Source organism: Oncorhynchus mykiss, chromosome 7 (genome assembly GCF_013265735.2).
Source record: "Oncorhynchus mykiss isolate Arlee chromosome 7, USDA_OmykA_1.1, whole genome shotgun sequence".
NCBI lineage: Eukaryota > Metazoa > Chordata > Actinopteri > Salmoniformes > Salmonidae > Oncorhynchus > Oncorhynchus mykiss.
In genome coordinates this window covers 82227731-82254795 of record NC_048571.1, presented here as the reverse complement: position 1 = coordinate 82254795, position 27065 = coordinate 82227731, and the positions used below count along the sequence as shown (strand labels likewise).

General features: G+C 42.2%; 1 protein-coding gene across 1 annotated transcript in view; it reads right to left on the bottom strand.

Annotated features, from left to right (window-relative positions):
• LOC110529049 (semaphorin-3D) overlaps positions 1-27065 on the bottom strand; it is a 131538-nt gene that overhangs the window by 75075 nt on the left and 29398 nt on the right. The window contains exon 2 of the mRNA XM_036984222.1: positions 8147-8372. Coding sequence (XP_036840117.1) covers positions 8147-8300 — 154 coding nt within the window. The 5' untranslated portion in view covers positions 8301-8372. The remainder of the gene's footprint in view (positions 1-8146; positions 8373-27065) is intronic.

Genomic DNA, 27065 nt, shown 5'->3' with positions numbered 1-27065 from the left:
AAAACCATCAGCCGTAATGACAATAAAACCATCAGCCGTAATGACAATAAAACCATCAGCCGTAATGACAATAAAACCATCAGCCGTAATAACAATAAAACCATCAGCCGTAATGACAATAAAACCATCAGCTGTAATAACAAAACCATCAGCCGTAATGACAATAAAACCATCAGCTGTAATAACAAAACCATCAGCCGTAATGACAATAAAACCATCAGCCGTAATGACAATAAAACCATCAGCCGTAATAACAATAAAACCATCAGCTGTAATAACAAAACCATCAGCCGTAATGACAATAAAACCATCAGCTGTAATAACAAAACCATCAGCCGTAATGACAATAAAACCATCAGCCGTAATGACAATAAAACCATCAGCCGTAATAACAATAAAACCATCAGCTGTAATAACAAAACCATCAGCCGTAATGACAATAAAACCATCAGCTGTAATAACAAAACCATCAGCCGTAATGACAATAAAACCATCAGCGGTAATAACAATAAAACCATCAGCTATAATAACAAAAACACCATCAGCCATAAAAACAATAAAACCATCAGCCATAATGACAATAAAACCATCAGCGGTAATAACAATAAAACCATCAGCTGTAATAACAATAAAACCATCAGCCATAAAAACAATAAAACCATCAGCCGTAATGACAATAAAACCATCAGCCGTAATGACAATAAAATCATCAGCCGTAATAACAATAAAACCATCAGCAGTAAATAACAAAACCATCAGCCGTAATGACAATAAAACCATCAGCTGTAATAACAAAACCATCAGACGTAATGACAATAAAACCATCAGCGGTAATAACAATAAAACCATCAGCTGTAATAACAAAAACTCCATCAGCCATAAAAACAATAAAACCATCAGCCGTAATGACAATACAACCATCAGCCATAATGACAATAAAACCATCAGCCGTAATGTCAATAAAACCATCAGCCGTAATGACAATAAAACCATCAGCCGTAATGACAATAAAACCATCAGCTGTAATAACAATAAAACCATCAGCCATAAAAACAATAAAACCATCAGCCGTAATGACAATAAAACCATCAGCCATAATGACAATAAAACCATCAGCCATAATGACAATAAAACCATCTGCCATAATGACAATCTGTTGTGAGTTACACTGCTGACAGTACCTGACTCCACCACACACTCCCCAGACCTATACTCCTTTTGGGTCCAGGTAGAACCCTTTTAGGTTGCAGGTAGAACCCTTTTGGGTTCAATGTAAAACCCTCTGCGATAAGTGTCCTACATGGAACCCAAACGGGTTCTACGTGGAGACACAAAGGGTTATCCTAGGGGGACAGCCGAAGAACTCTTTCAGGTTCTAGATAGCACCTTTTTTTTTTACCAGAGTTTAGCAGCCACAGACAAGTACAGACAACAGTAATTTGGGGGGTGTTTAAATTGGTTTGCAATGGAAATGTATTTCTTGCATATCCCAACTCCCCCTGAGATACTTGAGTGGGGTCACGGCCAGGGTCACCATTGTAGAGCAATTAAGCTTTGGTGCCTTTCTCAAGGACACAGCGCTAGATAAACAATCCTTGCCTTGTCAGTTCCAGTATTCGAACCAGCAATCTTTCAGTTATTGGCCCAACACTCTAACCTTGAGGCTACCTACCGCCCATGTGGTAGAATCTTTTGACTCCAACAACCAGTCTGTGATCATATCATCATTCACATCATGGTTCAGACTAGAGAGAGTAAGACTATGAATGGCTGGGAACAAAAAAAACAGAGGAACACAATTTACATGACCAGTTCGTTCGTTCGATTGATCGATTTAAAGACATTTTTTAGTTACCAGCAGCTTTCTTCCAATTGAATTGTGGCATCAAAAAGGTGCAGTTCTAACCCATTAACTCAAATGGAACTGAAAGAGGCACTGTCAGTCATTATGACATAGTGTATCTGCGTTGGGTTCTTTGAGGAATTGCTGTGAAATTTGCAGAGGAACCCCTCTTGCTATGGAGAGATGTATTTCGTTCTCTTTTTTTATAGAGAAAAGTGACTTAAGCTCTCTCTCTCTCTCTCTCTCTCTCTCTCTCTAGAGAGTGACCTCAGGAACCCAGTCCGGCCGACCCATCTTGAGGGAGGGGGAGGACAGGATGTTATCATTCACACACAAACCTCTGACCACACACCCACAAACCATAATCCCTAGGGCTAGATTTATAGTACAACATGGGGTGGCAGGCCTGTCAGACACACAGAGAGGCAGGCCTGTCAGACACACAGAGAGGCAGGCCTGTCAGATACACAGAGAGGCAGGCCTGTCAGATACACAGAGAGGCAGGCCTGTCAAACACACAGAGAGGCATGCCTGTTAGATACACAGAGAGGCAGGCCTGACAGACAAAAATAAATGATTTTCCTAGCAGGTATCATACTAATACAAGCCCACCCTCCGGGGAGAGATTATACCACACCAGCATGACATGACACATAATTTATTATACTTCTTACCTAGCATTTGGTTTGGTACAGTGGGGGTTATTAATATAAACCTTGTTGTGTGCTATTCCGATCTGTGTAACATGTTGCATTTATACATTTCTCAGATCTCCAACGTACCTCTGCATATGAACATGACGAGACCAACAGCTTTTCTCTGATTCAGGGCGAATTCCTTCATCAGGATGGCTTCACCTCAGGCCTAACGACAGCCCTTAGTCAAGAGTTATTACACGATAATCCCCCGGGTTCACATGCCGTATTGCTGAAATAATGATCTAGTTTAATTAAAGGGATAGTTCGGGATATTGGCAATGAATGAACGCTAGTTAGGAACTTCAAATCAAATCAAATTTTATTTCTGTCAAACTGAAGGAAGAGACATAAAATGGTTTCCACAAGTTAATCTGACTCTGGGGAAGTAGATAAAGGGCCTCATTGTTAAAATCTTGAATTATCCCTTTAACGATCACATGACCGGACCAAGGAAGCTCTTGTCCCATCTGAAGTCATGGATAGGTAATTTTTAGTCATATACTGTAGTGAGCTTCTTAAAGAAGAAGTTACAGGTCTGTGAGAGCCAGAAATCTTGCTTGTTTGTAGGTGACCAAATACTTATTTTCCACCATAATTTGCAAATAAATTCATTAAAAATCCTACAATGTGATTTTCTGGATTTATTTTTCTCATTTTTTTCTGTCATAGTTGAAGTGTACCTATGATGAAAATTGCAGGCCTCTCTCATCTTTTTAAGTGGGAGAACTTGCACAATTGGGGGCAGACAAAATTATTTTTTGCCCCACTGTATAGTCATTTATAGTCATTGATCACCCAACGCAGCTAGAAGAGGACTGGCCACCCCTCAGAGCCTGGTTCCTCTCTAGGGTTCTTCCTAGGTTCCTGTCTTTCTAGGGGTTCCGCTAGTGGAACGTTTCGACAACATCCGGTGAAATTGCAGAGCGCGAAATTCCTAAAAAATTCTTAGAAATATTTCACTTTCATACAATCACAAGTGCAATACACCAAAATACAGCTTAACATGTTGTTAATCCAGCCACCGTGTCAGATTTAAAAAAAGGCTTTACGGCGAAAGCAAACCATGCTATTATCTGAGGACAGCACCCCATCAAACAAACAAATGACAGTCAAAATAGTCATATATACATTCATTGATAGTCATAAATAGCCATATATATATTTATTGATAGTCATAAATAGCCATATATATATTTATTGACAGTCAAAAATAGTCATATATTCATTAATAGTCATAAATAGTCATATATATTAATTGACAGTCATATATAGTCATATATTTTGATTGATAGTCATATATAGTCATATATTTTGATTGATAGTCATATATAGTCATATATTTTAATTGAGAGTAATATATAGTCAGATATTTTGAATGATAGTAATATATAGTCACATATGACTCTGATCTTATGTAGCAACATTTGAAAGTGTTTTTTTACATTAGATAAAAGTAGAGACACAGAGCTACAAAATGGTATTTCAGACACTGCATTTTTTAGGAACAATGGGAAAGTAATAATGCTTTGAAAGTTCATCAACTTGTAAACTCACTTTTGAGAAAATGGCCTTTGAATGTTTTGCTATCTAGTGAAGAGCTATTCTTTGTCTACACCCATTCAGCATCATTCACACCCTCTTAAGCTTTAGCCTCAACCATCTCGTTTCGCTCTTGAAGCGCACACGCTCTGGCTGATGATTTGTTTACCTCTGGATAACATGAAAACTGCCTAACCAGCCCAGCAGGAAAAAATGTCATTACGCTTTTTTGCCTGAGTATACTGACACCGGCTCTATTCAACAGGTGTTGTACACTTTAGCTGAATACATGTAGCTAGCTAGCTAGGTAAACAATGCACCTAGCTAGGTAAACAATGAACCTAGCTAGGTAAACAATGCACCTAGCTAGGTAAACAATGCACCTAGCTAGGTAAACAATTCACCTAGCTAGGTAAACTATGCACCTAGCTAGGTAAACTATGCACCTAGCTAGGTAAACAATGCACCTAGCTAGGTAAACAACGCACCTAGCTAGGTAAACAATGCACCTAGCTAGGTAAACAATGCACCTAGCTAGGTAAACAATGCACCTAGCTAGGTAAACAATGCACCTAGCTAGGTAAACAATGCACCTAGCTAGGTAAACAATGCACCTAGCTAGGTAAACAACGTGTAAGATCACACACGTCTCGTAAAGTTAGCTAACAAGCCAGCCAGCTAATGTTAGCTAGTTAAACAGCAATGAGTGCCAAATCATGTCGCTACTACCCTGCATGAATCTGCTGGGAGCTAACCAACCAGGTTCAATGTTATAGCGAGCTAACATTAGGCTCTAACTAGCAAAGCAAACGGTTCTGGTATACAAATTATAACGTCATACATGTGACGTCAGCTAGGGAGCCAGCCAGTTAACGTTAGCTAGCTAGCTAACAGTACACTTTAACTTGAAATTAAACCACCCTTCTGTCAAAATTTGAAACGTGTAATATCTAAAAATGTAGCCAGCTAGACTATCTTACCCGTAAACATCATAATGCGTGATGGACGCGTCTCCCTGTCAAGAATACCATCCAGAGACAGGTGTTTTCTCCATCTCTTTAGCTATCATACTCTAATTCCACTGATTTCAAAATTATATTACATAGTCATAGTCCTATATAGTCATATATAGTCATAAATAGTCATATATATAGTCATTGATAGTCATAGATAGTCATAGACAGTCATTGATATTCACCACCCCTCATAGCCTGGTTCCTCTCTAGGTTTCTTCCTAGGTTTGGCCTTTCTAGGGAGTTTTTCCTAGCCACCGTGGTTGTACACCTGCATTGCTTGCTGTTTGGGGTTTTAGGCTGGGTTTCTGTACAGCACTTTGAGATATCAGCTGATATCTCAAAGTGCTGTAGATAGATAGTCATTGATAGTCACAGATATTCATTGATAGTCATTGATAGTCATTGATAGTCATATACAGTCATTGATAGTCATTGATAGTCATATATAGTCATTGATAGTCATTGATAGTCAATGACAGTCATTGTTAGTCATATATAGTCATTGATAGTCATAGATAGTCATTAATAGTCATTGATAGTCATAGATAGTCATTGACAGTCATTGACAGTCATATATAGTCATTGATAGTCATATATAGTCATTGATAGTCATAGATAGTCATTGACAGTCATTGATAGTCATATATAGTCATTGATAGTCATTGATAGTCATAGATAGTCATTGACAGTCATTGATAGTCATCTATAGTCATATATAGTCATTGATAGTCATAGATAGTCATTGATAGTCATATATAGTCATTGATAGTCATTGATAGTCATTGACAGTCATTGATAGTCATATATAGTCATTGATAGTCATAGATAGTCATTGACAGTCATTGACAGTCATTGGTAGTCATTGATAGTCATATATAGTCATTGATAGTCATATATAGTCATAGATAGTCATTGATAGTCATATACAGTCATTGACAGTCATTGATAGTCATATATAGTAACACATGGCTATAGGGCCAGGAGGTTTTCCTGACCATAACCCTGACAAGAGTTATAAGCTATAAAATATCTTAGTATCTAGACTAATAAACCTGAAGAGAACCTGGCTGCCACAGACCCCCCCCAGCTACATGTGACTACTGTACAGCGAAACAACTACAGCTACATGTAACTACAGTACAGCGAAACAACAACAGCTACATGTAACTACAGTACAGCGAAACAACAACAGCTACATTAATGAACTTCCTTAATCTAACTATAATACCTAGATAGTCTGCCAGTCGCACAACAATAGCCACCATAAAAACTATAAAAACGCTGTGCTAAATTCATTAAGCAAATGAGAACAAAGTAATTTGCTGATGTGTGTGTTGGGGATCGCCATGGTGACATAATTAGGAAAACAGGATTGCGGTCCTGCTGTGTCGGCCCTACGTGCTTTTCAGATGTTACTTCACTGAGTTTAAACAATATCCTAATAAAACCCTTTCCACCAACCTCCCCCTCCTTTTCCCCTGGCACACAATGGTATTATACAATAGCTCCAATCTATCAACAGGAAATTAGGAATCAGTCTGAATCAACACATATACCGTAATAAGAAGAGAAGGATGAAAACCAGCAGTGCTGCTGTGTTGAGGAACAAAACTACCCACTCCTTGAGGAACAGAGGTTCTGCGGTGTTGAGGAACATGGATACCCACTCCTTGAGGACCAGAGGGTCTGTGGTGTTGAGGAACAAAACTACCTACTCGTTGAGAACCAGAGGGTCTGTGGTGTTGAGGAACATGGATACCTACTCCTTGAGGAACAGAGGGTCTGTGGTGTTGAGAAACAAGGATACCTACTCCTTGAGGACCAGAGGGTCTGTGGTGTTGAGGAACAAGGATACTTACACCTTGAGGAACAGAGGGTCTGTGGTGTTGAGGAACAAGGATACCTACTCCTTGAGGAACAGAGGTTCTGTAGTGTTGAGGAACAAGGATACCTACTCCTTGAGGAACAGAGGGTCTGTGGTGTTGAGGAACAAGGATACCTACTCCTTGAGGAACAGAGGGTCTGTGGTGTTGAGGAACAAGGATACCTACTCCTTGAGGAACAGAGGGTCTGTGGTGTTGAGGAACAAGGCTACCTACTCCTTGAGGAACAGAGGGTCTGTGGTGTGGAGGAACAAGGATACCTACTACTTGAGGAACAGAGGGTCTGTGGTGTTGAGGAACAAGGATACCTACTCATTGAAAACCAGAGGGTCTGTGGTGTTGAGGAACAAGGATAGCTACTCCTTGAGGAACAGAGGGTCTGTGGTGTTGAGGAACAAGGATACCTACTCCTTGAGGAACATAGGTTATGTGGTGCTGAACAACAGGGATACATACTCCTTGAGAACCAGAGGTTCTGTGGTGTTGAGGAACAGGGATAACCACTCTTTGAGGACCAGAGGTTCTGTGGTGTTGAGGAACAGGGATAAGCAATCCTTGAGAACCAGAGGTTCTGTGGTGTTGAGGAACAGGGATACCCACTCCTTGAGGACCAGAGGTTCTGTGGTGTTGAGGAACAGGGATACAGACTCATTGAGAACCAGAGGTTCTGTTGGGTTGAGGAACAGGGATACAGACTCCTTGAGAACCAGAGGTTCTGTTGGGTTGAGGAACAGGGATACAGATTCCTTGAGAACCAGAGGTTCTGCAGTGTTGAGGAACAGGGATACCCACTCTGGTCAGGGTTATGGTCAGGAAAGCCTCCTGGCCCTATAGGCATGTGTCAATGAACACAGGTTCTGTGGTGTTGAGGAATAGGGCTACCCACTCCTTGAGGAATAGAGGTTCTGCGGTGTTGAGGAACAGGGATACCTACTCCTTAAGGACCAGAGGTTTTGCTGTGTTGAGGAACAGAGCAACCCACTCCTTGAGGACCAGAGGTTCTGCTGTGTTGAGGAACAGAGCAACCCACTCCTTGAGGACCAGAGGTGCTCAGAGTAAAAAGGGGCAGAGATGAGATGCTGATCTGTGTGTGAAATAAGTAAGTAGCCCACCAGCACGATAGTTAACTAGCCCTAAGTTAGAGTGGTGAATTACACAGATGCCTACCTGTGTGTGAGAGCTTTAGTCGGGGTCCGCTCTGGTTCCAGGTTGCAGCGGTGGAGTCCGTAGAGGTGGTGTCTGGTAGCAACAACAGCAGTTGGAGGAACACACCCAGCAGAACACAGGCCCTCCATGGCCCCAGGGCCCTCATCGTTATCATTTTTTAAAAAGTACCGGTGGTCGTCTCTGGTACAGCACCCAGTGGATCGTCTCAGCAGTTTCTAATGGTGCTCTGTGAGAAGAGGAAGAGAGAAAGAAGTGTTTGACAAGTTGTGGTGGAAACAACTACTGAGTAAAAGTACTCAACTGAGTAAAAGTAAGGTTCTTATTTCCTGACCAGGAAACGGTAGAGGTATAGCCCATAGCCGGACCAGGAGTTTTTCCTGGATATGTTGCCATTGGGAGGGAAAACTCCTCGCCCTAGTTATAACACACCATCCAGAGGCCAGGTGAAAAGCACATAAATCACTTAAAATTCATACAGAAAATACAACTTAAAATGTAACGAGATACTCTTGTGAAATTAATTTAATATTGGACCATGAATTTGGTTGACATTTACAATGGTTGGCCTAGTGCCAGACATACACACCTGTGTAAATCTTGAGAAAATTAGAACTTAAAAAGAAAAGAAAAAATGAGTTTGTTGTCATAATTCATCATAATGCCTGGCTCATAACTTGCCTTGAGGTTTAAAGTTTTAGCAGGTGGGGGAAATATTTGATGAGAGTCAGATAGAGCAGTCTACACTAGATACAGGGAAAGTATTCAGACTCCTTTTTCCACATTTTGTTACATTACAGCCTTACTCTAAAATTGAGTAAATTGTTGTTTTTCCCTCATTAATCTACGCACATTAACCCATAATGACATCACAATACCCCATAATGACATCACAATACCCCATAATGACATCACAATACCCCATAATGACATCACAATACCCCATAATGACATCACAATACCCCCATAATGACATCACAATACCCCCATAATGACATCACAATACCCCCATAATGACATCACAATACCCCATAATGACATCACAATACCCCATAATGACATCACAATACCCCCATAATGACATCACAATACCCCATAATGACATCACAATACCCCATAATGACATCACAATACCCCATAATGACATCACAATACCCCATTATGACATCACAATACCCCCATAATGACATCACAAATGACATCACAATACCCCCATAATGACATCACAATACCCCCATAATGACATCACAATATCCCCATAATGACATCACAATACCCCATAATGACATCACAATACCCCCATAATGACATCACAATACCCCCATAATGACATCACAATACCCCCATAATGACATCACAATACCCCCATAATGACATCACAATACCCCATAATGACAAAGCAAAAACAGGATTTTAAACGTTTTTGCAAATGTATTAAAAATAAAAGACTGAAATTTCACATTGACATAAATATTCAGACTCTTTACTCAGTACTTTGTTGAAGCACCTTTGACAGTGATTAGAGCCTCAAGTCTTCTTGGGTATGACGCTATAAGCTTGGCACACCTGTATTTTGGGAGTTCATCCCATTCTTCTCTGCAGATCGTCTCAAGCTCTGTCAGGTTGGATGGGGAGTGTCGCTACATACAGTAGCTATTTTCAGGTATCTCCAGAGATGTTTGGTCAGGTTCATGTCCAAGCTCTGGCTGGGCTACTCAAGGACATTCAGTGTCTTGTCCCCAAGACACTCCTGTGTTGTCTTGGCTATGTGCTTAGGGTCATTGTCCTGTTGGAAGGTGAACCTTTGCCACAGTCTGAGGTCCTGAGCACTCTGGATTTGAATCGTTCATCTTTCCCTCAATCCTGACTAGTCTCCCAGTGCCTGCCGCTGAAAGCCATGATGCTGCTACCACCATGCTTCACCGTAGAGATGGTGCCAGGTTTCCTCCAGAATCTTGTTTCTCATGGTCTGAGAGTCTTTACGTGCCTTTTGGCAAACTCCAAGTGGGCTGTCTCATACCTTTTACTGAGAAGTGTCTTCCATCTGGCCACTGTACCCGATTGGTGGAGTGCTGCAGAGATGGTTGTCCTTCTGGAAGGTTCTCCCATCTCTGCCAGAGTGACCATCGGGTTCTTGGTCACCTTCAATGCTGCAGAATTTTTTTATGTACCCTTCCCCAGATCTGTGCCTCGGACCTCTACAGACAAGTCCTTCGACCTCATGGCTTGGTTTCTGCTCTGACATGCACTGTCAACTGTGGGACCTTATATAGACAGGTGTGTGCCTTATCAAATCATGTCCAATCAGTTGAATTTACCACATGTGGACTCCAATCAAGTTGTAGAAACATCTCAAAGATGATCAATGTAAACAGGATGCACCTGAGATCAATTTCGAGTCTCATAGCGAAAGGGTCTGAATACTTACTCTATGTAAATAAGGTGTTTCTGTTTTTTATTTTTTATAGATTGGCAAACATTTCTAAAAAACTGTTTTGGCTTTGTCATTGTTGTGTGTAGATCGATTTTTTTATTTAATCAATTTTAGAATAAGGCTGTAACGTAACAAAATGTGGAAAAAGTGAAGGAGTCTGAATACTTTCAGGATGCACTGTATATGGGAATATGAGTGGTTTTGTACATTTATGGTCAGAATCTTTGTAGAGCGTCGTTTTAGACCGACAAGATATGATCAGACAAGAAAGAGACTGCCCTTACCTCTCTCTCTCTCTCTCTCTCTCTCTCTCTCTCTCTCCCTCTCCCCTCCATTCCCCTCCACTCCCCTCCACTCCCCTCTCTAAAACAAGCTTAATAGGATCTGGCTCAACAAGACAGAGCGTTGATGTGGATCCTTGTTTTTAAATAAATACTAAAGTCAAGTGAACTCTTTACCCCTGACTCAAGAAGCTTTCCAGCTCACTTGATCTAACAAAAGGAAGGACACGCTTCACAACCTATGTTCGGTACACAGTTAAGTTTCCAACCATCTTCCATCATGAAAGACAATGCATTAAGTACTCCAAGTGCTTCAGTTGAGACGCCAGATCATCAGAGCAGACAACACTTTAGGAGACACGGTTTGCTAAAGTGTTTAAAGGTGTTTATACATCACACTGAAAAGAAACCTGATCTGGACTAAGAGGGCCTCCTCGCCGTCGGTGTGGACAGACCAGCATACTTGGTTTCAAGTAGGATTGGTTTTCTTTCAAATACTTTGAGCTTGCCTGGAGCAGCTATCGCTGTCTACACCTCCTTTACCACTTGACCGTAACAGATGTTGGTGTCTGGAGCTTTGAGCCTGTGTGTGTGTGTGTGTGTGTGTGTGTGTGTGTGTGTGTGTGTGTGTGTGTGTGTGTGTGTGTGTGTGTGTGTGTGTGTGTGTGTGTGTGTGTGTGTGTGTGTGTGTGTGTGTGTGTGTGTGTGTGTGTGTGTGTGTGTGTGTGTGTGTGTGTGTGTGTGGTGTGTGTGTGTGTTTCTTCTACGGAGGATATGTCTGGGGTTTCCGACACACACAGTCATTGCCTGCCATCTGGAAGTTACTCCCACTGAGAGCTTCTCCCACTGAGAGCTTCTCCCACTCTCATCCCCTTCCCACCATGCCTCTAGTCAGTTAGTTTGTGTTTTAATAGTTTTGTGTTATTGGAGATGCAAGGTCATGGAGAGACGGGAGCAAGTTACATTTTAGATACAAGGCTATAGTACAAAATGATTAGCATAGCATTTCACTCTACAGTTTGGTGATCAGAAACAAACCACTCAAAGGCAGAGCAAATCATTAAGATTATAATAGTAATTCTCAAATCACATGTAAATGCAGCATTACAGACATCAGCTAATAACAAAACTGATACAACTTTCAACGTATTTTTTTATATTTCTTTCTTTAACTTTTACTAAATCAGGCGAGTCAGTTAAGATTCAAATTCTTATTTTACAACGAAGACCTGCCAATTGAGCAAGGAGAACAGCGAAACATTTTCTACTTTGGGTAAAGAGATTGTTCAGCAGCTTGAGCCAGTTTGAAGGTTGGATTGTGACGAGCTGATGCCTCATCGTCCTGTTATTATGACGGAAACCACTTCCACACTCAGACCATTTTAACTTATGTGTGTGCAATTAAGTAATTTACTCATGATATGATTGTAAGGAAATATCCCAGAAAGAAGGGGAAATCCTGTTTTGAAGGTTTTAATATGTAATTCAAATCACCGGTACTTTCCACTCCTGGTTTCAGTAAGTGCTGACACGAAAATACGCAAGGGGACAAATTATGAAAGCACTTAGAAAATGGATCCAGAGAAACAATCACTTTTTATTCATATTATTATGATCCGTTACATCATTCTAAGCTGACACTCACACATGTTGCCAATGAGCAGCCATGAAATTTTATTTTGTTCCCTTCTCAGAAGAGGTGAATTGCTGTTGTCGTGGCTTTTAGAGAGAAACTGGCTTTTAGAGAGAAACTGGCTTTTAGAGAGAAACTGGCTTTTAGAGAGAAACTGGCTTTTAGAGAGAAACTGGCTTTTAGAAAGAAACTGGCTTTTAGAGAGAAACTGGCTTTTAGAGAGAAACTGGCTTTTAGAGAGAAACTGGCTTTTAGAGAGAAACTGGCTTTTAGAGAGAAACTGGCTTTTAGAGAGTCCCAGGTCACTCCCTGAGCAGTGCATGCGCACTCAGGACCACACTCTTAGAAAAATAGGTTCCATATTTTTTATTTAACCTTTATTTGACCAGGCAAGTCAGTTAAGAGCATATTCTTATTTACAATGACAGCCTACACCGGGCAAACCCGGACGACGCTGGGCCAATTGTGCGCAACCCTGTGGGACTCCCAATCACGGCCGGTTGTGATACAGCCTGAATTCCAACCAGGGTGTCTCTGGGGGCCCTGCCATGATTGGGTAACTGAAACGCAGTGCCTTAGACCACTGGGCACTCGGGAGCCTTCGAACCTAACAGGGTTCTTTGGCTGTCCCCATAGGATAACCCTTTAAAGAACCAAGTAGAACCCTTTTGAGTTCCATGTAGAAGAACCCACTGTGGAAAGGGTTTTACACGGAACCCAAAAGAGTTCTACCTGGAACCAAAAAGTGTTCTACCTGGAACCAAAAAGGGTTCTCCTATGGTGATAGCCGAAAAACCCTTTTGGAACCCTTTTTTCCAAGAGTGCACTGCAGTAAAACTAGTCAAAGTGATGAAGTGAAGGCTCAAGGCCTTGGGTGCAGCCTACGCCCCAGTGAGAATACAAGAGACAGGGAGAGTAAATCATGGAGGTATTAACTATTAACATGTTACCAAGGAGAGGCTGTTAAGCTGTCACCTCCTTCTTTCTCCTTTGCACTGATGCTCTGTAATCACACCCATTTCTCTTCTCACAGCTCTGCTGAATACATCACCATCCCAGGAATGTAAAATGTGGATTTTAGGAGGTTGGTAATGTGGCATGGCTAGATTTCGCCAAAGTTCTAGTTGTAAATATGAAGGAAAAAGTTGAGTCTTCGAGAGTTTGACTTCATTGGGTCACGATGAAATAACCTCAAGTGGGTTTGTAGTAAAATCCCAACAATAACCAAGACAACCAACATAGGGAGCAAGTGTTTGACTTCCTATTGGCTCCTATGCAACCTGGAAACCATCGAATCTGTCACTGCTCACTCTCACCCCAGGAGTCTGTCTATAGGCTAACCAATTCAGGCCACCATAGACCTACATTACCTAGACATACAAAAAACCCATAGATATAGAAAAACCCTAGACAGGACAAAAACACACATACCCACCCTCGTCACACCCTGACCTGACCAAAATAATACATAAAACATAGATAACTAAGGTCAGGGCGTGACAGTACCATGATAACACCAGGGGTCTGTCTATAGGCTATAACTACCATGGTAACACCAGGGGTCTGTCTATAGGCAGTAATTACCACGGCAAAACCAGGGGTCTGTCTATAGGCTATAACTACCATGGTAACACCAGGGGTCTGTCTATAGGCTATAACTACCATGGTAACACCAGGGGTCTGTCTATAGGCTATAAGTACCATGGTAACACCAGGGGTCAGTCTATAGGCTATAAGTACCATGGTAACACCAGGGGTCTGTCTATAGGCTATAACTACCATGGTAACACCAGGGGTCTGTCTATAGGCTATAACTACCATGGTAACACCAGGGGTCTGTCTATAGGCTATAAGTACCATGGTAACACCAGGGGTCTGTCTATAGGCTATAACTACCATGGTAACACCAAGGATCTGTCTATAGGCTATAAGTACCATGGTAACACCAAATTGGTCCAGCCAAACAAACTGGCCCTAATAGGCTATATAGGAGCCTGGTCCAGCCATACAAACTGGCCCTAATAGGCTATATAAGAGCCTGGTCCAGCCATACAAACTGGCCCTAATAGGCTATATAGGAGCCTGCTCCAGCCAACACACTATGGTAACCCATTAGGAATTACAGCACAAAGACTGACCTTTTCAATGAGAATACCTATTTTAGGAGCTGTTAGTTACACACACATGGAGGCAATCAGTGACAGGGTCAAATATTATAATAAATATAAATACAAATATAAATACAAATAAATATGTTAATGTTATCACTTTATCAACAATATAATATAATTTTAACTTAGAAGAGAGGAAGTCACACTAGCAGATTGTTTACATTGTTTGAGCCCTGTAGGAAATAGAAAATAAACATGGGTCTAGCTTGCTGATAGGTCCTGGAAAACCATGACGCAACACTTCATCCTCCTCCCTGAGTCTCACCCCGAGTCCAGACCTGAAATTAGTCTAGCAGAGAGTTCCCTAGCCTGGCACACACACGCACACACACACACACACACATACACACACACACACACAGACAAACTTCAATTATTATGTTACAAGAGTTTAACTTATGTCCTTCCTTATGTCCTTCCTTCCAAATGTATTGGTACTCTGTATGATAAGTTGTAATTTCTCTCTATAACAATGTGTTCTATTATTGCTGTACACATCTGATAAATGGTCAGTGTTACTAAAAGGTGACGTTGCCAGACTATGTAGTATATCCTGCTTTATGTAAAGAGAGGAGAGAGAGAGGGGGAGAGAGTGTGAGAGAGAGAGGGAGGGACAGAGGGTGGGAGGGGGAGAGAGAGGTGGAGGGAGCGAGAGAGCAAGCGAGAGAGAGATGGATGGACGGAGGGTGGGAGGGCGAGAGAGGGAGGGACGGACGGAGGGTGGGAGGGGGAGAGAGAGGTGGAGGGAGAGAGAGAGCGAGAGAGAGAGGGAGGGACAGAGGGTGGGAGGGAGTTAGAGAGAGGTGGAGGGAGAGAGAGAGAGGGAGGGACGGAGGGTGGGAGGGAGAGAGAGAGGTGGAGGGAGAGAGAGAAAGGGAGGGACGGAGGGTGGGGGGGGGGGAGAGAGAGAGGTGGAGGGAGAAAGAGAGAGGGAGGGACGGAGGGTGGGAGGGAGGGAGGGAGGGGGAAAGAGGTGGAGGGAGAGAGAGAGAGGGAGGGACGGAGGGTGGGAGGGAGAGAGAGAGAGAGGTGGAGGGAGAGAGAGAGAGGGAGGGACAGAGGGTGGGAGGGAGGGAGAGAGAGAGGTGGAGAGAGAGAGAGAGAGGGAGGGACGGAGGGAGGGAGAGAGAGAGGTGGAGGGAGAGAGAGAGAGGGAGGGACGGACGGTGGGAGGGAGGGGGAGAGAGAGAGTTAAGTAGCACCAGTCCATTGTTCACTGCTGGTTTATTCTTTCTCACCAGTCAAAGACCCATGAGGTGGGGGGGAAGAGGCAGAGAAAGCAACCACCCATTTAATTGACAGCACCCCATACATCACAAACACACATAAACTGCTTTTGGTTATACAAAGCAGCAGGCCATACCAGTAATAACATACATTAGACTGTGGTCCTTCTTACTGTGGTCCTTCTTACTGTGGTCCTCACAGAAAATAAAAGACAGGAAGGAAAGAAGAAAGAAAGAAAGAAAGAAAGAAAGAAAGAAAGAAAGAAAGAAAGAAAGAAAGAAAGAAAGAAAGAAAGAAAGAAAGAAAGAAAGAAAGAAAGAAAGAAAGAAAGAAAGAAGGAAAGAAGGAAAGACAGACAGACAGACAGACAGACAGTAAGGAGTGTCTCCCCTGCCCCTATTGATATGAACTTATGGACTCAGTCATGTCTATTCTTTTCAAAGTCACTCCATCAGTGTACTGTTTGGCAGTCTCTTGTCTCTCCCAGCCAATACTCATATTGTATTAGGTCATCCTTCAAGCCAGTGTTGGTCATAAGTGTGTGGTGTGTGTGTGTGTGTGTGTGTGTGTGTGTGTGTGTGTGTGTGTGTGTGTGTGTGTGTGTGTGTGTGTGTGTGTGTGTGTGTGTGTGTGTGTGTGTGTGTGTGTGTGTGTGTGTGTGTGTGTGTGTGTGTGTGTGTGTAGGGGCTTGCACAGACCTTTCAGGGGGCAGGTGGCTCAAAACGAAAAAGAAAAAGGCCACCCACTCAACTGAAAAAAGTCTGGAAATTCATAACATACTAACTGACTCTCTCTTGTTGTTGTTGGCATAGGCCGATTTCTGCAACAACACACTCAACCAGTACAAGATGTTAGCAAGCGAGTCACAGTGTCTCATAAAGACATGACATCTGGAACAGAAGGTAGACTATCAGCTGATCAGTGATGTTGATGAGTGATGTTGATGAGTGATGTTGATGAGTGATGTTGATGAGTGATGTTGATGAGTGATGTTGATGAGTGATGTTAATGAGTGATGTTGATGAGTGATGTTGATGAGTGATGTTGATGAGTGATGTTAATGAGTGATGTTAATGAGTGATGTTGATGAGTGATGTTGATGAGTGATGTTAATGAGTGATGTTGATGAGTGATGTTGATGAGTGATGTTGATGAGTGATGTTAATGAGTGATGTTAATGAGTGATGTTGATGTGATGTTGATGAGTGATGTTGATGAGTGATGTTGATGAGTGATGTTGATGAGTGATGTTGATGAGTGATGTTGATGAGTGATGTTGATGAGTGATGTTGATGAGTGATGTTAATGAGTGATGTTAATGAGTGATGTTGATGAGTGATGTTGATGAGTGATGTTGATGAGTGATGTTGATGAGTGATGTTGATGAGTGATGTTAATGAGTGATGTTAATGAGTGATGTTGATGAGTGATGTTGATGAGTGATGTAGATGATTGACTTAGTTTATGTTAGTCAGCTAGCTCCATCGTTTATTTACCGATTTTGATTTATCGTCAATACTCTTAAATAATAACGTCATAATCCATTATTCACAATTTTCTAACTCATGATATATGGCTGGCTGGCGAGTGGCTTGTGTGGATATTGTGGTGTATTTTGGTAAGCTAGAGTCTACACTACCTGTGTTCAGTGCTTCATTTTTCATTTGGGAGGTACCGGACCAAAAAATGAACGTGAGGGGGGTGGGGGTGTGGGGGGGGGGGGGCTGACTTGTGGAGCTCTGAGGTACCAGAACATATGAGAAAATAAATCACCTTTATAGCATTGCATGAATATCATAGAGTTTGTTTTAGAGGCATAGAGCAGTAGAGTAGAGGCACGTACAGGAGTTGAACACATGGGAAACATTCAAAGTCTTGGGTCAGGGTGAAAATAGGGCCTTTCTTAATAAACACATGGCATCCAGTTCTATGACATTTTACATGACTGGAGGCAGAATCTTTTTTTAATATCGAAACGACAGGCTACTTTAACGCTGACGAACTGAGAATCTGAGCTCAATAAAAAAAAAAAGTTTTTAAAAATATCACTAACCTAGACCTAGGAGTGTGGAGAAACATGTGTTCTGCCATGTGAGGAGAAAATTCTAGCCCTGAAAACCTGTCCACTTTCACTGACTCAACCAATGATGTTCTACCATGTGATGAGAAAATTATAGCCCTGAAAACCTGTCCACTTTCACTGACTCAACCAATGATGTTCTACCATGTGAGGAGAAAATTCTAGCCCTGAAAACCTGTCCACTTTCACTGACTCAACCAATGATGTTCTACCATGTGAGGAGAAAATTATAGCCCTGAAAACCTGTCCACTTTCACTGACTCAACCAATGATGTTCTACCATGTGAGGAGAAAATTATAGCCCTGAAAACCTGTCCACTTTCACTGACTCAACCAATGATGCTCAGCTCACTTGCCGGCAGTGGCCGAAGCTCTCGTGCCAAAAGCATCTCTCTTCTTTCACTTTGTCAAACAACGTTCGCTTAAAAGACACATATTTGGAAGTTGATCAAATATTTTAGTAGCCTACAGTCAAATTAGAGTTTTCTGTTTTCAGCAGGAGCCATTTTGTTCTCCAACCAGTGTTTTCCCACGATTGTATTTTGTAATATTTTGAAAGGCCTGTTTTGTCTCCATGCTGTTTGGTCACTGACAGATTAGCCGCGCCTACCTGACTGTAGGCGATGCCTTGTGATTGGACAGTCTCCGTAGTCTACAGGGCAGACTGAGCCAGAAGGCACGACCCTGGCACACGTGAGCTCCGTACAGGGCAGACCGAGGGACGGGCTACGGGTGGCGAACTTGACGACATCGTGACGACTTGGGAGCAGCGGGTTCAGAAGAACTGTCTGTGTCCCAAATGTCACCCTAATAGCATCCTATATCCTACATAGCGGCCTATGGGTCCTGGTCTAAAGTAGTGAACTACATAGGGAATAGGGTACAAGTTGGGACATACCCCCAAGAGAGAACGGAGATTACTGGAGAAGACTGGCTCTAAGCAGCCCCCTCTGCCCCCTTCAGCCCCACCATTCTGTCCAGACAAAGAGCTCCTACAGGTGCAGCGTCTTAATTTGAGGGGGAAAACCCCCTGTCCTGCTCCTAATGAGCAGTGTCCCCATCCATCCACATTTCCAAATTACTGACACATTGAAAGGCTTTAGAACAGAGCCTTGCCTATACCGTGCAGACCGATCTGGGTTCAAATAGTATTTGTTTTTCTTTCAAATACATCATTAGCGCAGCTTGATTGAGCTTCCCTTGTCTGGTGGAATGGAACCAATGGAATAGAGATAGTTCCAAAATCCCCGCCCATACTGGCATTCCAGGCAATCAACTATCTGAAAGAAAACAAATCCTATTTGAACCCTGCAGGGAGCTGACAGTGACAGTCATTAGAATAGTGTCAGTGAGTAATTCTCCTCTGCCAGGCAGAAGACCAAAGAAATATAATTACTAGAAATGGACAAAACTCCTTCGATACCAGACTTGAATGAGTGGAAATGTCCATTCAGGCAGACACTGTCCAACCCTATCCTTTCTCCTGCTGGAAACATCATAACCTGGTCCTTGATCTGTTCGTGCTGTATAGCAAACTCCTATGCTTGACAACCATATACAGAACAAACAGATCTGGGACCAGATTAACAGTACAGAAGAGATGCCTTCAGTGCCGCTACCATGGGTAGCTGCCAATCACGTACCCTGGAATAGATGAACAGAAAAACCCCAGGGGCCAGGCCTGAATAACATTGTCGCTGGCAGCCATGGAACCCATTGAGGAGCTCGCCAGCAACACAGCAAATAGCATACCAACTAAACTGGGGGACTTTCTAATGGGTTTATCTCAATTTGCTTAAGGAATGTCAGTAACTACACCAAACACTGACATGTAATGTTTTTCCCCCAAAAAACCTGAAGGTGAAGTGGGTTGACTCTATTTTAGACAGTAACAGAGCAGTTACTAACATACAATTTAATCATTGGAACTACAAAATTCTAGAATGCAGAAAGCCAAAAGAAGGTTACAGCAGTTGTCTCTACAAACAATTGTTTAGGGCTGCGAGATTGACTGGTATGAAAAGGTTAAGTGCGTCAGAGGGGATTTTCGGGTGATATTAACTTGTGAAGACGACTACTGCCACACCCCAGTGGTATTGACCCCTGGAATAACAGACTACACTGTTGAAGCAACATGAACTATGACTCACAGAGACAGAGACAGAGATAGAGAGAGACAAAGAGATAGAGAGACAGAGCGAGAGGGAGAGAGTGACAGAGAGAGACAGACAGAGAGAGAGAGGGACAGAGAGAGTGAGAGAGAGGTAGAGAGGGGGAGAGAGAGAAAGAGAGAAAGAGGTAGAGAGACAGAGAGACAGAGAGAGAGTGACAGAGAGAGAGAGGTAGAGAGGGGGAGAGAGAGAAAGAGAGAAAGAGAGAGAGAGAGCGAGACAGAGAGAGAGTGACAGAGAGAGAGAGAAAGAGGTAGAGAGAGACCAAACCAAATCATGATAAAACAAAAAGATAATTACTTGACACATTGAAAAGAATGAACAAAAACAGAGCAAACTAGAATGCCATTTGGACCTAAACAGAGAGTACACAGTGGCAGAATACCTGACCACTGTGACTGACACAAACTTAAGGAAGGCTTTGACTATGTACAGACTCAGTGAGCATAGCCTTGCTATTGAGAAAGGCTGCCGTAGGCAGACATGGCTCTCAAGAGAAGACAGGCTATGTGCACACTGCCCACAAAATGATGTGGAAACTGAGCTGCACTTCCTAACATCATGTCAAATGTATGACCATATTAGAGACACATATTTCCCTCAGATTACACAGACCTGCATAGAGGGAGGGATAGAGGGAGGTAGAGAAGGAGGCAGAATGAGATGGACAGAGGGAGGGATAGAGGGAGGGATAGAGAGGGGGAGAGAGCACTATAGACAGTCAAACTTAAAAGCCTTACTGAACTTCTCACTTTCAGAAGACCAAGGACTGGCCAAAAGGTATTGCATTGTATTTCTAATGCTAGAAGGCAGCTTTGTTGCATTTCAATAAACTAAAGGAAAGAGTCAAATCTGTCGAGTTTAATGTCAAAAACTTAAATTGGACAAAAGAAGAACATGTTCCTTTACTGCCACAACGAAGTAGAATTCCCCACGTTAATTAACATAATTTCACAAGGTTGTTAAACTACTGGCGTCTTTGAGACTTTTACCACTTATAGGGCACCAAATTCCAGCTGCTGTTGTCTTCTTCATTGAACAGCTGATGTTGTTTTCTCTATTGAACAGCTGATGTTGTTTTCTCTATTGAACAGCTGATATTGTTTTCTCTATTGAACAGCTGATGTTGTTTTCTCTATTGAACAGCTGATATTGTTTTCTCTATTGAACAGCTGATGTTGTTTTCTCTATTGAACAGCTGATGTTGTTTTCTCTATTGAACAGCTGATGTTGTTTTCTCTATTGAACAGCTGATATTGTTTTCTCTATTGAACAGCTGATGTTGTTTTCTCTATTGAACAGCTGATATTGTTTTCTCTATTGAACAGCTGATGTTGTTTTCTCTATTGAACAGCTGATATTGTTTTCTCTATTGAACAGCTGGTGTTGTTTTCTCTATTGAACAGCTGATGTTGTTTTCTTCATTGAACAGCTGATATTGTTTTCTCTATTGAACAGCTGATGTTGTTTTCTCTATTGAACAGCTGATATTGTTTTCTCTATTGAACAGCTGATATTGTTTTCTCTATTGAACAGCTGATGTTGTTTTCTCTATTGAACAGCTGATGTTGTTTTCTCTATTGAACAGCTGATATTGTTTTCTCTATTGAACAGCTGATATTGTTTTCTCTATTGAACAGCTGATATTGTTTGCTCTATTGAACAGCTGATGTTGTTTTCTCTATTGAACAGCTGATATTGTTTTCTCTATTGAACAGCTGATGTTGTTTTCTCTATTGAACAGCTGATATTGTTTTCTCTATTGAACAGCTGATGTTGTTTTCTCTATTGAACAGCTGATGTTGTTTTCTCTATTGAACAGCTGATGTTGTTTTCTCTATTGAACAGCTGATATTGTTTGCTCTATTGAACAGCTGATGTTGTTTTCTCTATTGAACAGCTGATATTGTTTGCTCTATTGAACAGCTGATGTTGTTTTCTCTATTGAACAGCTGATATTGTTTTCTCTATTGAACAGCTGATGTTGTTTTCTCTATTGAACAGCTGATATTGTTTTCTCTATTGAACAGCTGATATTTTTTTCTCTATTGAACAGCTGATGTTGTTTTCTCTATTGAACAGCTGATGTTGTTTTCTCTATTGAACAGCTGATGTTGTTTTCTCTATTGAACAGCTGATGTTGTTTTCTCTATTGAACAGCTGATATTGTTTTCTCTATTGAACAGCTGATGTTGTTTTCTCTATTGAACAGCTGATGTTGTTTTCTCTATTGAACAGCTGATATTGTTTGCTCTATTGAACAGCTGATGTTGTTTTCTCTATTGAACAGCTGATATTGTTTTCTCTATTGAACAGCTGATGTTGTTTTCTCTATTGAACAGCTGATATTGTTTTCTCTATTGAACAGCTGATATTTTTTTCTCTATTGAACAGCTGATGTTGTTTTCTCTATTGAACAGCTGATGTTGTTTTCTCTATTGAACAGCTGATGTTGTTTTCTCTATTGAACAGCTGATGTTGTTTTCTCTATTGAACAGCTGATATTGTTTTCTCTATTGAACAGCTGATGTTGTTTTCTCTATTGAACAGCTGACCAGACAGCTACAACAAAAAGGAAATGCTGTGTTCCTCTCTGTCTGTCAATCACAACTGATTCGATGGCTGAGGTTTGTGATTTGGCTGCTGTAGAGTAGCCTACAGTCCAAACTATAAGAATGTCTCATATTTAGATTAGTTGATGATGTGATAGTCTATACACGTTAAGACAAGAGTCATGAGCCAAACCCTCTTCAACCAAACAGTATTCACATATGAGACATGTGAGAAAGTCATGTTGATCCTACATGGGATTGGTATTTGTGTGAAATGTTAAAAGGTAGAAGATACTCAGTAATGTAGAGCAGGATAACAACAAGTGGGACCTTCATCTCCTCATTGCTGTTTGGGACCAGCATCAAATCAAAGTTTATGCATTCGGCATATGCTTAATATAAGTTAAAGGTGCAATGAAATGTGCAATTTTCCTCCACATTGCAGTGCATAATCAATGAGCAGTAAAACTAGAGTAGTCACAATACAAATACTATGTCAATAATAACAACGTCTAAAACGTAGAGATGCTGAGTATTGGGTCTGATTGCGCTGAGACAACCTTTGCCTCACTGCAGTGGTTTGTCAAGCACTTGTCTGCTCGAATCAGAGGACATAATGATAGCATTGCACAAGTCATTCATATTTTCACACAAATCTGGGATCCTGTTAGAATGTGGCCCTCTGGTCTTCTCTCATTGTGGTCAGAAACACAGCCATCCAAGCTGTTGAACACACACACACACACACACACACACACACACACACACACACACACACACACACACACACACACACACACACACAGAGAGCTCAAAAAGCTCACCTGATCTAATTAAATGAATCCTAGTGAGAGTATTCACAGTAGTTCATTTGGTTTTCCAGAGAGATTTGATCCCCAGATGTATTTGATCCCCAGAGAGATTTGATCCCCAGAGAGAATTGATCCCAGAGCGATTTGATCCCCAGATGTATTTGATCCCCAGAGAGATTTGATCCCCAGAGAGAATTGATCCCAGAGAGATTTGATCCCCAGATAGATTTGAAACCCGGAGAGATTTGATCCCCAGAGAGATTCGATCCCCAGAGAGATTCGATCCCCAGAGAGATTTGATCCCCAGAGAGATTTGAACCCCAGAGAGATTTGATCCCAACAGAGATTTGATCTCCAGAGAGATTTGATCCCCAGAGAGATTTGATCCCCAGAGAGATTTGAACCCCAGAGAGATTTGATCTCCAGAGAGATTTGATCCCCAGAGAGATTTGAACCCCAGAGGGGTTTGATCTCCAGAGAGATTTTATCCCCAGAGAGATTTGAACCTCAGAGAGATTTGATCCCCAGGGAGATTTGATCCCCAGAGAGATTTGAACCCCAGAGAGATTTGAACCCCAGAGAGATTCGATCCCAAGAGAGATTTGATCCCCAGGGAGATTTGATCCCCAGAGAGATTTGAACCCGAGAGATTTGATCTCCAGAGAGATTTGAACCCCAGAGAGATTCGATCCCCAGAGAGATTCGATCCCCAGAGAGATTTGATTCCCAGAGAGATTTGATCCCCAGAGAGATTTGAACTCCAGAGAGATTTGATCCCCAGAGAGATTTGAACCCCAGTGAGATTTGATCCCCAGAGAGATTTGATCCCCAGAGAGATTTGATAAAGGGCGTCTCCCTTCTGCAAAAAGACATTCAGTGAATGAGAGAGACCCCACTGCATTGTACCCATTCCCTTCCCTTTCATTCACTGCTTATTACACAAGCACACTAAGTAGTTACCCAGGACCCCTTGTCATTGTTCATTACTCGACACAATCTCTGTTTACATCCCGAATGGCACCCTCTTCCCTATATAGCGCACTACTTTTGACCAGGACCCATAAAGGCTCTGTTTAAAAGAAGTGCACTATAAAGGAGATAGTGTGCCATTTCAGACACAGTCGCTCTTTCTGATGCTCGGTATCTTCCCAGAGCCATGTGGGAATCGTAAGACAACATGTAGTGTCTGTCTGTAGGGAGGCTGGGAAATAATGAGGGCGTAAGTCATCTATCAAGTGGTCTGTCTAAACTGAACAGAGCTGCTGGAAAGTCACCCTAGAGATACAGGTTGTTTCCCCAATGGCACCCTATTACCTACATAGTGCACTACTTTGGGTCCTGGACAAAACTAGTGCACTACATGGGGAATAGGATGCCATTTTAGACACAGAACAGTGTATGATGTGATGGAGGGTTACAGTGTGCTTCTGTAGTTTATAGTCCAACTGACTACCGTTGTTTATAGTCCTACTGACTACTAAAGTTTCTAGTCTCTCTGACTGCTGTAGTTTCTAGTCGTGCTGACTACTGTAGTTTCTAGTCGTGCTGACCGCTGTAGTTTCTAGTTGTGCTGACTGCTGTAGTTTCTAGTTGTGCTGACTACTGTAGTTTCTAGTCCTACTGACTACTGTAGTTTATAGTCGTGCTGACTACTGTAGTTTATAGTTGTGCTCACTACTGTAGTTTATAGTCGTGCTGACTACTGTAGTTTCTAGTCTTACTGACTGTTGTAGTTTCTAGCCGTGCTGACCGCTGTAGTTTCTAGTCGTGCTGACCGCTGTAGTTTCTAGTCGTTCTGACCTCTGTAGTTTCTAGTCGTTCTGACCGCTGTAGTTTCTAGTCGTGCTGACCGCTGTAGTTTCTAGTCGTGCTGACCGCTGTAGTTTCTAGTCGTTCTGACCTCTGTAGTTTCTAGTCGTTCTGACCGCTGTAGTTTCTAGTCGTGCTGACCGCTGTAGTTTCTAGTCGTTCTGACCTCTGTAGTTTCTAGTCGTTCTGACCGCTGTAGTTTCTAGTCGTGCTGACCGCTGTAGTTTCTAGTCGTGCTGACCGCTGTAGTTTCTAGTCGTGCTGACTACTGTAGTTTCTAGTCGTGCTGACCGCTGTAGTTTCTAGTTGTGCTGACTACTGTAGTTTCTAGTCCTACTGACTACTGTAGTTTCTAGTCCTACTGACCTATGTAGTTTATAGTCGTGCTGACTACTGTAGTTTCTAGTCCTATTGACCTCTGTAGTTTCTAGTCGTGCTGACTACTGTAGTTTCTAGTTGTGCTGACTGCTGTAGTTTCTAGTTGTGCTGACTACTGTAGTTTCTAGTCCTACTGACTACTGTAGTTTATAGTCGTGCTGACTACTGTAGTTTATAGTTGTGCTGACTACTGTAGTTTATAGTCGTGCTGACTACTGTAGTTTCTAGTCTTACTGACTGTTGTAGTTTCTAGCCGTGCTGACCGCTGTAGTTTCTAGTCGTGCTGACCGCTGTAGTTTCTAGTCGTTCTGACCTCTGTAGTTTCTAGTCGTTCTGACCGCTGTAGTTTCTAGTCGTGCTGACCGCAGTAGTTTCTAGTCGTTCTGACCTCTGTAGTTTCTAGTCGTTCTGACCGCTGTAGTTTCTAGTCGTGCTGACCGCTGTAGTTTCTAGTCGTGCTGACCGCAGTAGTTTCTAGTCGTTCTGACCTCTGTAGTTTCTAGTCGTTCTGACCGCTGTAGTTTCTAGTCGTGCTGACCGCTGTAGTTTCTAGTCGTGCTGACTACTGTAGTTTCTAGTCTTACTGACTGTTGTAGTTTCTAGCCGTGCTGACCGCTGTAGTTTCTAGTCGTGCTGACCGCTGTAGTTTCTAGTCGTTCTGACCTCTGTAGTTTCTAGTCGTTCTGACCGCTGTAGTTTCTAGTCGTGCTGACCGCTGTAGTTTCTAGTCGTGCTGACCGCTGTAGTTTCTAGTCGTTCTGACCTCTGTAGTTTCTAGTCGTTCTGACCGCTGTAGTTTATAGTCGTGCTGACTACTGTAGTTTATAGTTGTGCTGACTACTGTAGTTTCTAGTCGTGCTGACCGCTGTAGTTTCTAGTTGTGCTGACTGCTGTAGTTTCTAGTTGTGCTGACTACTGTAGTTTCTAGTCCTACTGACTACTGTAGTTTATAGTCGTGCTGACTGCTGTAGTTTCTAGTTGTGCTGACTACTGTAGTTTCTAGTCCTACTGACTACTGTAGTTTATAGTCGTGCTGACTACTGTAGTTTATAGTTGTGCTGACTACTGTAGTTTATAGTCGTGCTGACTACTGTAGTTTCTAGTCTTACTGACTGTTGTAGTTTCTAGCCGTGCTGACCGCTGTAGTTTCTAGTCGTGCTGACCGCTGTAGTTTCTAGTCGTTCTGACCGCTGTAGTTTCTAGTCGTGCTGACCGCTGTAGTTTCTAGTCGTGCTGACCGCTGTAGTTTCTAGTCGTTCTGACCTCTGTAGTTTCTAGTCGTTCTGACCGCTGTAGTTTCTAGTCGTGCTGACCGCAGTAGTTTCTAGTCGTGCTGACCGCTGTAGTTTCTAGTCGTTCTGACCTCTGTAGTTT